Genomic DNA, 12770 nt, shown 5'->3' with positions numbered 1-12770 from the left:
ATCTCCACATTTAGATGTTAAATGTATCTTATGAATATAAAATATGTAGACTTAAATCAACAAAAATGTTATTTTGAATGATAATCACGTAATTTAATAGGTAAGAAGTTAACAAAGGTTCCAATGTAAAATCACCATCTTACCTTTTTTTTTTTTCTTTTTTTTTTAAGATTTTTTTATCAATCATTCTTAATAAAGGTAATAACCAAATAGAAACTATTAATTTCTAAAGTAACAATAGTTAACAACGATATTGATATTTGGACAATTAGCATATATACTTTTCTAAGTAAGAGTGAGCAAATAATAAGAAACAATTATTTAGGATATTTGATTTTAAAGCCTAAAATATTTTAACAGGTATAACTGACCTCACACATGTAGTATTCAATTTAATAAAATAGTAATAGATAATTCATAGTGTAACTCTAATCTTAAACATCTTTAGAAGATATATTACAATTTTTTAAATGGGACAAAAACGAGAAGAAATGTTAAAAATATGTTAGGTCTGACTGGATCTGATTGGATCCTATAAAAAACTTCATGATCACTAAAATAATAATAAATCATATATATATGTTGGTTATTTTGGTATTAAATACTATTAAAAGTTGTATTATGTCATTTTCACTAAAAAGATGAAAAAAATGAGTCGAAAATATGTCAAACACAATAATTTTAAAAATTGAATGAATCGTAAAAAGTGAATCGAATCGTGAATCGATTATGAATCGTGCGATTCACTAGAGATTCACTTCCAAAATAGATTCACTCATAGATTCGTATCGATTTTGCAAAAATTGCGTATCGAATCGCGAATCGAATCGCGAATCGTAAGATTCTGATAACAGAGCTCCCAAGGACCTCAGCTCAAAGATGGTGGTGTAACACTATGTGTTGTAGTGCAAAAGTGCAAGAAAAATGGACTTTCAAACACAAACAAACACAATATATAGAGAGAGAATGAGAAATAGAGAGAGAGAGATACAACTTCTCTAAAATTGCTGAACCTCTGTGAGGAAGGAAGGGCCTCTCCTTATATAAAGGAATGCCAAGCAAAGCTTGTCAAGCAAGCTTGAAAAGAGCCTTATCCCTCCATACACATGTATGTAGGAGGGATGAGTGAAAACCAGCTGGCTCAAAAGATCTGGAGTGAAACCTGCTGAGACAAGTGTTCTGCCGGCCATCAGTGGTGGTCGGCAGTGCCTCATTAATGGCCAGCAGGCTTCATCAATGGCAGGCCGGCAAAAATGCATGGCCGGCAGTTGCAGAGGGTGGCCAACAATGCACCAAGAGAAGCATGCTGAAAGGGCCCACACATGGTCCAAAAATGGGGCAGAAAGGATACAGGGTTTGGAAAGCTCAAACCTGTGGTGTTCCGCCGCGAAAGTCGAGTACCCGACGAGCAATCGAACTTGTGGCTGGATGTACCTGCAAGCACAATCAAGTCTTGAGGACGGTCAAAAATGAGGTGTCTACAGTTGCCCCTCTTTGACAAAACTCGAAAGTCACAAAGTGACGGGAGTGAATGTCAAAGCCCAAAGACGACCCATTTTTTACAAGGCCGAAGACTCAAGCAAACATTCAATAAGACCAAGAGATGCGTCTGCAGGCAGGGACAAGATCCAAATGACATGCACGATGCAAGAGCATAACTTATGATTATGCAAAGAAAGCTATAATAAAGCATTTATGCAAAATAAATACAACAATTTAAGCAAACTGACAAGTTGTAGAAATCTCACGCGTTTCAACAGAAAGGATGTAAGAGAATTATGCAATTCTCACTACGTCTCACGCAGAGTAAATACAATACCGTCCGGTTTGTCTAGTTACGCTAGCTTCAAATGAACCGTAGATACAATATCGTGCCTGCAAAAGAAATAAACTCAACAGGTACAATATCGTTAGAAACATACATAGTAATGCAAGTGAAACAACGCAAGTGAAATGGGCGCATAACAATGCGAGTAACATGCGTGACAGCGCAAGATAGATGTGCATAGTAATACAAGTAGCATGCGTGACAGCGCAAGATAGATGTGCGTAACAATGCGAGTAACATGCGTGTCACGCATGATAGATGTGCGTAACAATGCGAGTAACATACGTGACAGCGCAAGATAGATGAGTTCGTAACAGGGCAAGTAACGTACGTGACAGCGCAAGATAGAGAAGTGCGTAACAGTGCAAGCAAAACGTGCGTAACAACACAAGTTAAAGAAGTGCGTAACAGCGCAAGCAAAACGTGCGTAACAGCGCAAGTTAAAGAAATGCGTAACAGCTCAAGTAAAACGTGCGTAACAGCGCAAGTTAAAGAAATGCGTGACAACGCAAGTAAAACATGCGTAACAGCGTAAGTTAAAGAAATGCATAACAGCACAAGTTAAAGAAATGCGCAAGTAAAACATGCGTAACAGTGCAAGTTAAAGAAATGCGTAACAGCACAAGTAAAACATGCATAACAGCGCAAGTTAAAGAGGTACAAAACAATGCAAGTATATAGAATGGATGTTTAATACAACAAGCAAATGCTAGGTGACAACAAAAGCATGCTTGATAAAGACATCTTGAAGGCAACTTCCAGTTTACCTCCCGGAAGATTTGTGATGCGTCAAAAAGGATACACCTTGTGCGCGTTGATGGGCGATGACCACCGTATATTGAGAACATGATTCCAGGCTTCCACAGAGGCATTTTGAATCAAATTTTGAACACTCCTCGAAATTGTTGGAACCCAAGTACACATACCAAGGTAAAATAGGCAAAAGAATCTGGTGAAGGATTGCTGGCCATCAGGGAAAGCCGTCGGCCCCCTGCTGGCCATCAGAGGACACTGCCGGCCATCAACAATGAACTGCCGGCCATCGATGGCAGATTCGGGCAAATTGGTTTTTTTGGACGTGGGTCTTCATATATACCCAAAATTACCTCATTTGCTCACAAACCCTTGCATAGAAAACATTTCCCTTGCCCTCTAGGTGTGTCTTCTCTCTAGATTCGCGCATTCTACATGTTTCCCAACACCCTAAAAACATTTTCTTCGCGAAAACCCTTTCGTTCTCTTCGATTTGAACCGATCAGAACTTGATTTCGACGACTCTTCTGTCATTTCCACCATCCAAGGATCGTTTCCTCCGATTTTCTCTCAAGGTTAGTTCACTTTTCCCAAGTTTTCAACTTTATTTGAATTTTTCTCTCTTAGGGTTTGATTTGTTCAAAACTTCACCATTTTCCCCATTTTTGCTTATTTTTGCATCTATCCTAGATGGCTGACGATATCCCGCATGATGGGGGCTTCCCCGCACTTCCTCCAGTAGAGTTGGCAGCGGACTTTGCGGCCGAGCCAGGGGTCGAGCCTCAGCCTTTGCCCCTGTGCATACGTCCCTTTAACCCCACAAGGAATCACCCGGAGACTCACATTATACCAATGGCGGAAGGCATCCATACTTTCACTGATTTTGATGAGGACGCGCCAGATGGCCTCTTGTTGAGAGAGCCCAAGTCTCATTTGTCGGCCATTACGGTGGAGGTACCAACTCTGCTTTTCTGCAGTGTTACTTTCAACTATTTGCATTTCTTGCACTGTTTTGATCCGTTTGCATCACATGCTCTGATCTGGCTGTATTTTATACATTGTTGCTCTGCATTTAACTGTACTTCACACATCACTGCCCTAAATTCAACTGTTTCTTCAATACATCACTGATCTGAATGCAACTGCATTTTCAATACATCACTGATTTCATCTTAACTGTATTTTCAATACATCGTCGATCTGATTTCATCATATGCACTGCCACAGGATGGATCCCGCTCCTTCAGCGGTTATGGTGCGATGACTGCTCGGGATTGGTATGATGTGCTTCCCACGAGGGTCCGCCAGATCATCGACGGGACCAGCTTCGGCCTATTTTGCTGCAGCTTAACGCGGGTCACAGCGAGTTGCCCTCTCCTAGAGGCTCTTGTGGAGAGGTGGTGGGACACCACCAACTTTTTCCATTTCTCCACGGCGGGAGAGATGACGATGACTCCTCTTGACTCCACCATGATCACTGGCCTGGGCGTAGGAGGTGATCCGATTCCTCTTGATCTTGACATGGGAGTGGATGGCCGAATGGGATACATTACTTGGAGCACGTCCACTGATACTTCAAGTAGGTATGGCTAGATACACTTGGTTCGAGGAGCATTACAGAGGGAAGGATCCCGAGACCGATGAGGAGGCGGAGCAGTATGCTAGGGGCTTCCTCCTGTTCCTTTTCGGTACCACCTTGTTTTCGAACAGGTGGAATACCGTGGGTTTATACTTTCTAGGCGCTCTGGTGGTGCTCCAGCGGGTTCATTTTTATGACTGGGGCGCAGCCGGCCTTACTACTCTCTACGGATACATGAGCTCGACCTCTTGGATGTGCGGGAGGTTGATCGGCGGCTATTGGCGAGCTTGGGAGGTACACAGCTTAGTCTCTCCTTTTCATTATTTGCTTACCATTTCCTGCTTTTGCTTTATTCAACACTTGTACCTTCTGCATTTTTTGTATCTGCTCTTGCACTGTATGCTTTCTGCTTTGCATTTTTTGTACACCATACATACTGCACACTGCATACCATACACCGCACATACAAAATCTAATATCTACTCTAGACCTGCACTCCTTATGCATTGTACTGCATCCTGCTTTCTGCATGATCTATACTCTGTTCATACACTGTACTGATCACATTTTTCTCACAGTTGTGGGTGTACGCATACTTCCCGACACTTGCCCCAGAGCCTGTGGAGGAGACCCCAACGACAGTCCCATTTCTAATGTATACGACAGCCAGCTCCGTCGTAGGACCCGAGAGAGCTTCATGTTCTTCCGGCAGTATTTCGACTCGATCACGGCACGCGAGGTAATTCCGCAACGAGATTATTTCAATTAACTTGATGCACCCACATTAGTTATCTGAAGACTGATCATCTTGTTCGTTCTCTTTTCTCAGATCACGTGGCAGCCATGGGAGGTGATTCCGTCAGGACTCCGAGATCAGTACCACACTGCTCGGACTATGTCTCACTACCACATCCTCTTCGAGGGCCCGATCTGTCGCACCTGGTTTCTGAGTGAGCGCTTCGTACACCAGACCTTGGGCTTGCCTGCTCCGTTTGTACTGACGGCTGTCCGTCGACCAGGTGATCCAGTTCATGGTAGGACTGGAGACGGATTACTTCCGCACAGAGGACAACTACGCGACCTTTATTCAGACGCATCTGATGCCACCTTTGTCCAGTGTCCGAAGGAGAGAGGAAGCGAGGGCTCCAGCTGCGAGAGGGAGAGACGGAGCGACCAGATCTCGTACGAGGAGAGGTCCCGAGGAGAGACAGGGGACTGTATGGCCAGAGCTGCCTCCTACTATGACATGCTGAGCGCGGGCTGGAGAGACTTATCAGATTCCCATCGCTCATCCTCCAGCTGGTCATGAGCTTGTCGGAGTTCGTGGCTCGACCCCGGTATGCGCTATACTTTTCATTCTGTACAGTCATTTGATTTCATTTGATATCCCGCAAAATACTAATGACTTTTAACATTTTTGTCGGCTCCCATTGAGTACACTAGTCAGTCCCTGGAGCTGACGACTTCGGTGATGGGGATGCTGCAAACGAGCATGGACCTGCTCAGTATTTACAATATTCTGGTAAGTTCTTTCAAACCACACTTCACAAAATCTTTTCTTGACACGCCATCCTTTGCATAGTCCCACACTACACTGACCTAATACCTTACTCCCATACACCGCTCACGATACAACTACATTGCAAATCATTCATTGCTCACAGCACATTATTCTTGGCATCTGATACATTTTGATTACTAATGCATTTTGGCGAATTGCCCTTTTTCAGATTCCTTTCCTAATGCCAGGCCCATCAGATGCCCCAGCAGGAGTAGGAGGGGGTCCTTTAGCACCTCCCCGAGCAGCAGGGGGAGCAGGACGAGGGACTAGTTCACGGGGGCCTGCCCCAGATGATGATGAGTCTGACAAGGAGGCAGTGAGTCCGCAGTCAGAGTCGTCTCAGGATGGAGATGGGGCTGGGGATGGTTCGGGTTCAGAGTCAGGTGCTGACGGTGATGATGTTCCAGAGTCCTCTCAGTCGAGGAAGATGGCGAGGACCTCTCAGCCTTGAGGCGGCTGGCACCGATCCAGACATTTTGCTAATTCAGATGCTGCTCTTCTTTTTTTGCTTTATTTTTCTTTTTACTAGTAATTTTGCACATTGTACTGCGTTAGGCAGGTTTTATTTTTTTCAAAACTATGTACTTTTGCAAAAAAAATATGATGGAATGAAACAACTCTTTTTGTTGAAAAAGTGTTACATTTGTACATTCTATGTATCGCATCGCATCGCATCGCATCACTTTACACAACAATGTAAATTAGATTGAACTTTGTTTTAAAAACTAAACACTCGAATTGCATTAATCAGGTAGTGAACCGACTAACAACAAAACAACTCGATAAACAAAACAAAGCCTTAACAAGTTACAACTTGATAAGCAAGTTACAACAACCCGATAAATGAGAGGAAGATGATTACAACTCAATACGAATCGAAGACTACTACGTCTTAAACAAGACACAACAGAGTCCGACAGGACAAAAACAAGACCTTAAAATGTTCAATTATATTCTTCAAATGACCCATTAAAATGTTCAATTATATTCTTCAAATGACTTAAAAGTCAATTATGTAGGCTATCAATTGGGCTGGGTTAACATAACCCAAGGTGCAAGGATGACACATCCCTGACAGGCTGAAGGCCCAACGTAGCCTATTGGGCTGCGGAGAAAATAGCAGCCCTTAACCATATGGGCCAAGCCCATTACTTTAAGTATGAAATAAAATAATAAACATGATTACTGCGTAAGCATGATGTAATAAATCTCTTTATTTTATTAATTAACTCCGAAGGAGTTAGAGTACAATTTGAGAACCAGAAACTGAAGTTGCGTACATTAAAACTAAACTCATTATACATTATAACGAAACTTCACATCAAATATGAATGTTGTTCGTTGAACAACTGTAAACCCAACAAAAAAAAACAAAGTCTTCTGAGTAAGATTAAATTTCCCAACCTTTCTAAATTTTCTAATTGGAAATTTAAATACAGTATTTCTGGTGAAATCTCCACCAACAACACCATGGAACAAGATCTTCACATTGTTCTCCAAACCTTCATTAAACAAAAATGATTTTCGAATGCTTCTTCTCAGTGCTGACGACTTCAAATCAATACCTTCAGTACTGAGCAAACCATAAAAGAACTGGTCACCCTGAGTCATGCTACCATATCCTTGAACCGTTACAGATGTAATCTTCACCAAGGACTGTTTATCAATATTGGGGATAGCAATAGCATGCATTGAAGATCCCCAACCTAAAACCTGTGGCACCTCATATGAAAATGAATGACCTTCAAGAGCACTCCGATGTGCTTTACTATAACCCTGACGGCTTATCCGTCTTCTTTTCATATACCTTCTTCTATATGCCATTTTGTTTTTATAAAATGATAAAAACAAGAGAGAGAGAGAGCACCACCAAGACAGATAACAACTCAGATTCCTAGTTCATAAAAAATGACAGGCTACTCCGATATACCAATTCATTGTTGCTCTAAGGTCATTTTGTCAGGAACAAACCTAGCACAATGAATGCAAGTAATAAGGGTGGTTGTACATGCATTCACCAATAAGGTATCAAACTAAGCACTTACTCAACGAACACTTCCTGGAGGGAATTACTGCGATTGAATTAAGAACATGTCAAACAAGTGTACTAGATTGAATTCCTAGTACACAATGCAAAGTAGCAATAAAGATCTCTCAAGAAAGGAAGTGTCCTAAACTCAAATTGATTGGTTGGAATAGGAAGTTAATTTAACCTTGTTAAACACAAAATTACCACTTAGACTTTTTTTTCTTTTTTTTTTTTTTTTCTTTGAATCATGCCACCTATTGTTGCATTGCAGTATACTTGTTTCTTCCCAATTAAGCCAACGCTAGCAGATGAACTGAAAATACCTTGATGACAACTTCAAACAATTCTGCCGTTTGGCAGAGGAACAAGTTCAGCTTATAATAACATAGCTAAATATGCTTCAAAATGGGTTCTGGTAATCAAAGAAAACCCACAAGAAAGAGAATAAAAAATGAAACTTAGGCCCCGTTTGGGAACTTACCTTTTTAGCCAAAAAGTCAAAAAGTTACTAAGGCCTCGTTTGGGGACTTACCTTTTTAGCCAAAAAGCCAAAAAGTTACCTTTTTAGCTAAAAAGCCAACAACTCATACCAAAAAGTCAAAGATTCTCTTTTCTCTCTACTTTTTGCACATCTTTTCGTAATTAGCCAAAAAGTCATCCCAAACATATAAGTTTTTTTTACCTACTTTTTTAACCAAATAGCCAAAAAGTTACTAAATTAGCCTGTTCCCAAACGAGGCCTAAATTAGCCAAAAAGCCAACAACCCATACCAAAAAGTCAAAGATTCTCTTTTCTCTCTACTTTTTGCACATCTTTTCGTAATTAGCCAAAAAGTCATCCCAAACATACAAGTTTTTTAGCTACCTTTTTAGCCAAATAGCCAAAAAATTACTAAATTAGCCTGTTCCCAAACGAGGCCTTATCAACCAATTGTACTGAAGAGAGAAACAACAATTAAGCAATACTTCAATTCAATTACGAACTCAACCAAGAAAGCAAAAGAAATCAAACCCAGCATACCTCTTGCAGCAGCGAACCATCGAACGTATTGAAAATCCTCACAAGAGTCCCCTTAGTGCTGCAAGTCGCAAGCAAATGACCGTCCGGTGTGAGTGCAAAGCAAGGAATCCTCGAATCGTGAGCCATGATAAACTTGGTCCGCTTCGACGCGTAATGCTCAACCCTAACTTGCCCCTTCTGCAACCCCGGACACACCAACACAAGCGATCCACCAGCCTGCGAAACCGCACAAAGCCCCTTCGGATTCGCAATCGTCTCAATCTGGTGCAAAAGCTTCAAATCCGAAAAATTGTAAACGAAGATCTTCTGCTCCAGCACAACCGCAATTCGGTCCCGCCGGAGCCGAACATCGCGAACCTCCGATCGGAACGACAATTCGCCGATGCACCGACTCTGATGATCGTCCCAAATCATTACCTTGTTGAGAGGGTACTGAGGATCAGGGCCTCCACCGACTATAGCAAGTATATTGCATCGGAAGAGCATCTCAACAGTGCTGATACCTCCGTGATGGAAATCGCGGCGAAAGATTTCTCGAAACGGGTCGCAATTGTAAATCTTGAAGCCACGATCGGTGCCTGTGGAGAAGCAACCGAAACCGAAATCTTGATTGAAAGAGACATGGAGAATAGTTGGAGCAAAAAGCGAGGGTCGATTGGGGAAATTAGGGTTAGGGTTTTGGAGGAGAGTGGATTGGGGGTGAGTATTGGGAAGAGGTTCATCGTCCTCGTCTTCGGTGGTGCCCATCGGAGGAGGAGGGAGATTGGTTGGGATGTGAGAGTGGTCGGTGTGATCGGGTTGAGGAAGAGAGTGGAAGTTGGAGCTAGGGTTAGGGTTTGGCCAAGAAGAAGACGAGAAGGCAGAGAGAGTGGCCATGGAAGGAAGGAAGGAAGGAAGAAATTGGGGAATTTTCTCAAAAACCGGGATGGATTTGATTTGTGTTTTGAGATAAATTTTTAAAAAAAAATTGGCGAAGGTAAAATTTTTATAGTCGTATATTTTAAAAATAATTTTATAATTTGGAATGATTTATTTTATTGTAATTGAGTAGATAATTAAAAAGTGAGAGAAAAGAGAAAAATGATTAATTAATGTGTAATAGAGAAAAAAATAATTTTAAGTTTTTTAAAACAATTTATAACCAAACATAAATTTAAAAATTTTCCTCTAAAAATATGTTTTAAAACACAGACTAAACACACTTTTGGGAAGAGAGATTTGGGGTTTTTTTCGGCTAAAATAGTTACAAAAAATAAAATAGGTTTTTTAATTTAATAATAATCATTACATTCTTTTTCTCACAAAAAAGTCAATCCACTTCCCAAATCAAGCTTTTTAACCAATGTTAAAATAGTCAAAAAAGTTAAAAAGTCAACCTACTTCTCAAATGAAGCTAAAGTGTTATGATGATTCGAATTTTGAGTATCATCTTGCTTGGTTGTATTTTTTCAAAAACACTTTTCAGAAAATTCTACTTTCTTGTTTTTCATATTTTTTTGTGTTTACTGAATTTTTTTAATATTTTAAGCAATTTTTTTTTTTACTTTTTAGACATACCTAACATAAATATACATAAAAAGTAAAAAGTTTGTGAAAAAAATCTTTTAAAAATTCATTAAATACTAAAAATACAAAAAAATATGAGAATTCAGTACATTTTTTGTATTTATTAAATTTTTAAAATATTTTTTCACAAATTTTTTACTTTTTAGATGCATCTAAGTAAGGTGCATCTAAAAAAGTAAAAAAATGTTTAAAATTTAAAAAATATTCACTAAAAACAAAAAAACACGAAAACCAAAAAACTAAGTTTTTAAAAAATTTAATTCAAAAAACTCAAACCAGACACACTATCAGTCTGGGCGATAAGACTTAAAAATTGGAAATTGGAATTGGAATGCAGTGATAGTGATGTGCCATTAACGTTGTATTAGGGGTGCAATTCGGGCAGATTTGGTCGGATTGAGAGATTATTCAAGTACAATTCAAGTTGTGCTGAGATCTGCCCAGGCCCGTCCAAGTGTGAATTGTAACCTAAGGTTGCCTGCCCAAGACCGACCCGAATTAAACTTGAATTGTATGAGTTGCCCGAATTGCCTAAATTATATTTTTTTTTTCAGCTACATTATTAAATTATTAAAATTTGACTATAATTACATTTTTTTATATATACAAAATCATTAATACTATCAAAGCAAATAATTTATATAATGTAAGAGAGATGTCGCTATAGTAGTCTTTACAATTTATAAATGAAAATAAAAAAAAGGAAAATTTTATGTTATTTGTATATATATTATATATTCAATATGATTTAATAATCTAAATTACGTTAATATCATGTAATGACTAATAATTTATATATATATATATATATATATTTAATATTTTTGTATACATATATATGAATAATTCGGGTTTCGGATTGTTTGATATCTTTGCCTTAGTTCGTCCAATATAATCTATCTTTTAATCTTTTAATCTTTTTTCCATCACATCACCTCTCTACTTTTCTGCACATCTTTTCGTAAAAAGACAAAAAGTGCACTTATTTAGGTCATCCCAAACAACCCCTTAATATATTATAGTAGTAAATTACATTTGTTAATATACTAATTTTTCTTATTTTGTAAAGCCTAAAAATTTGTCTACTCAAAATTGTAAATTGTCTTATATCATAACTGTCACGACCCATCCTGTAACGCCCTCAATTAAATACATAAAAACCCATCTCCCATCATTTCTCTGTTTTTGTGAATATATTTTTTTTTATAAAAAGTTAAAATATTATTAAGATTCTACTCCTAAACCAATCCATAATTGACTCTAAATTTATCATTTATCATTTTCCATCACATTTTTTAAAAATAATCTCCTTTGAATTTTTATTAAAAAATATATTAAGTCTTCAAATTTGACATAATTATAGTATTAAATTTTAGGGGAATTGACTAGTAAATTTCGTTTTGTAGACTTGTAATTCATAAGGTCTTAAGTGTTTTTTTTGTGACTGAATGGTCCTTTAAATTATTTGTTGACTATGTTGCCATTATTAGTACAGTTGGAGGATAAATGGCGTGGTTATGTATAGGAAATGTGGTGGGGTGTTTGTGTGTCACGTTGTTCGAAAAGTGCACTACTAGTTTTTTAAAGTTTGATTGTTTTTAACACGCGCAGTATGAGATGTGAATTCCTTAGTAATTGTTTTTTGGCGTGTGACGTGAAGACACAGTAATTCAATCAAATTGGACCGCCACGTTGGAGTGTCATATGTCACGTTTACGAAAAGTACACTAAGGAATTTTTAATTTTTTTAGAATTTCACAATATACCCTCTATGTTGTCACATTTAAAAAAAGTATACTAAGGAGTTTTTATTTTTTTGGAGTGTCACATCATACCTATAACGTCACATTTGGAAAAAGTACACTAAGGATAAGTAAAATTTTGGAGTGTCATATCATACTTACCACATTATCACATTTGAAAAAACTACACTAAGGATAATTAAAAAATTTAGAGTGTCACATTATACCCGCTATATTGGCACATTTGAGAAAAGTACATTAAAAAAAATTTAATTTTTTTGGAATGTCCATCATTGAAGTATCACATTAATACTTGTCACATTAGAGCATCACACCATACCTCGCACATTCCAAAAAAAAAAAATAAACATTCCCAATTAACTAGTAAGGGTATATCAATCTAACTAATACCAATTCACGTTTGAAAAAGGACTTGTTAGTCACACACTAACCATTTAAAACGTGAGATCAAAAAGTTCTTAAAATAGGACTTTCTAAAAAAATTTCCTAAATTTTATTAAAAATCTAATTTAAATAACAATTATTATTTTTTCTATTATAAAAAAACTAATTTCTGGATAAATGTTTTATTGGTTGATCTTGGGGACACATATCTAACGTATATAAGACGCGAATCGGCAAGAGCGGGAGTCTAGCTTTGGATGCTGACAGGTGTCGTCGCTACGTCCCC

The 12770-nt window shown here is 38.3% G+C and overlaps 1 protein-coding gene across 20 annotated transcripts in view; it reads right to left on the bottom strand.

The window, feature by feature from the left end:
• LOC114307802 (autophagy-related protein 18a) overlaps positions 1 to 9716 on the bottom strand; it is a 30042-nt gene extending 20326 nt beyond the window's left edge. For 19 of the 20 annotated variants that reach the window (XR_014351290.1, XR_014351291.1, XR_014351296.1 and 16 more), the window contains exon 1: positions 8772 to 9716. Coding sequence is in view for 7 of the 20 variants with exons in the window: in XM_082906896.1 (XP_082763022.1) it covers positions 8772 to 9647 (876 nt within the window). In the remaining 13 variants the exon portion in view is untranslated. The remainder of the gene's footprint in view (positions 1 to 8771) is intronic. The other variant, XM_082906891.1, reaches the window with a different exon arrangement.
• Between the last annotated feature and the right edge of the window lie 3054 nt (positions 9717 to 12770).

This window comes from Camellia sinensis, chromosome 14 (assembly GCF_055761805.1).
Source record: "Camellia sinensis isolate YWXY chromosome 14, ASM5576180v1, whole genome shotgun sequence".
In the NCBI taxonomy this organism is placed as follows: domain Eukaryota; kingdom Viridiplantae; phylum Streptophyta; class Magnoliopsida; order Ericales; family Theaceae; genus Camellia; species Camellia sinensis.
This window is presented reverse-complemented; position numbering and strand designations above follow the sequence as displayed.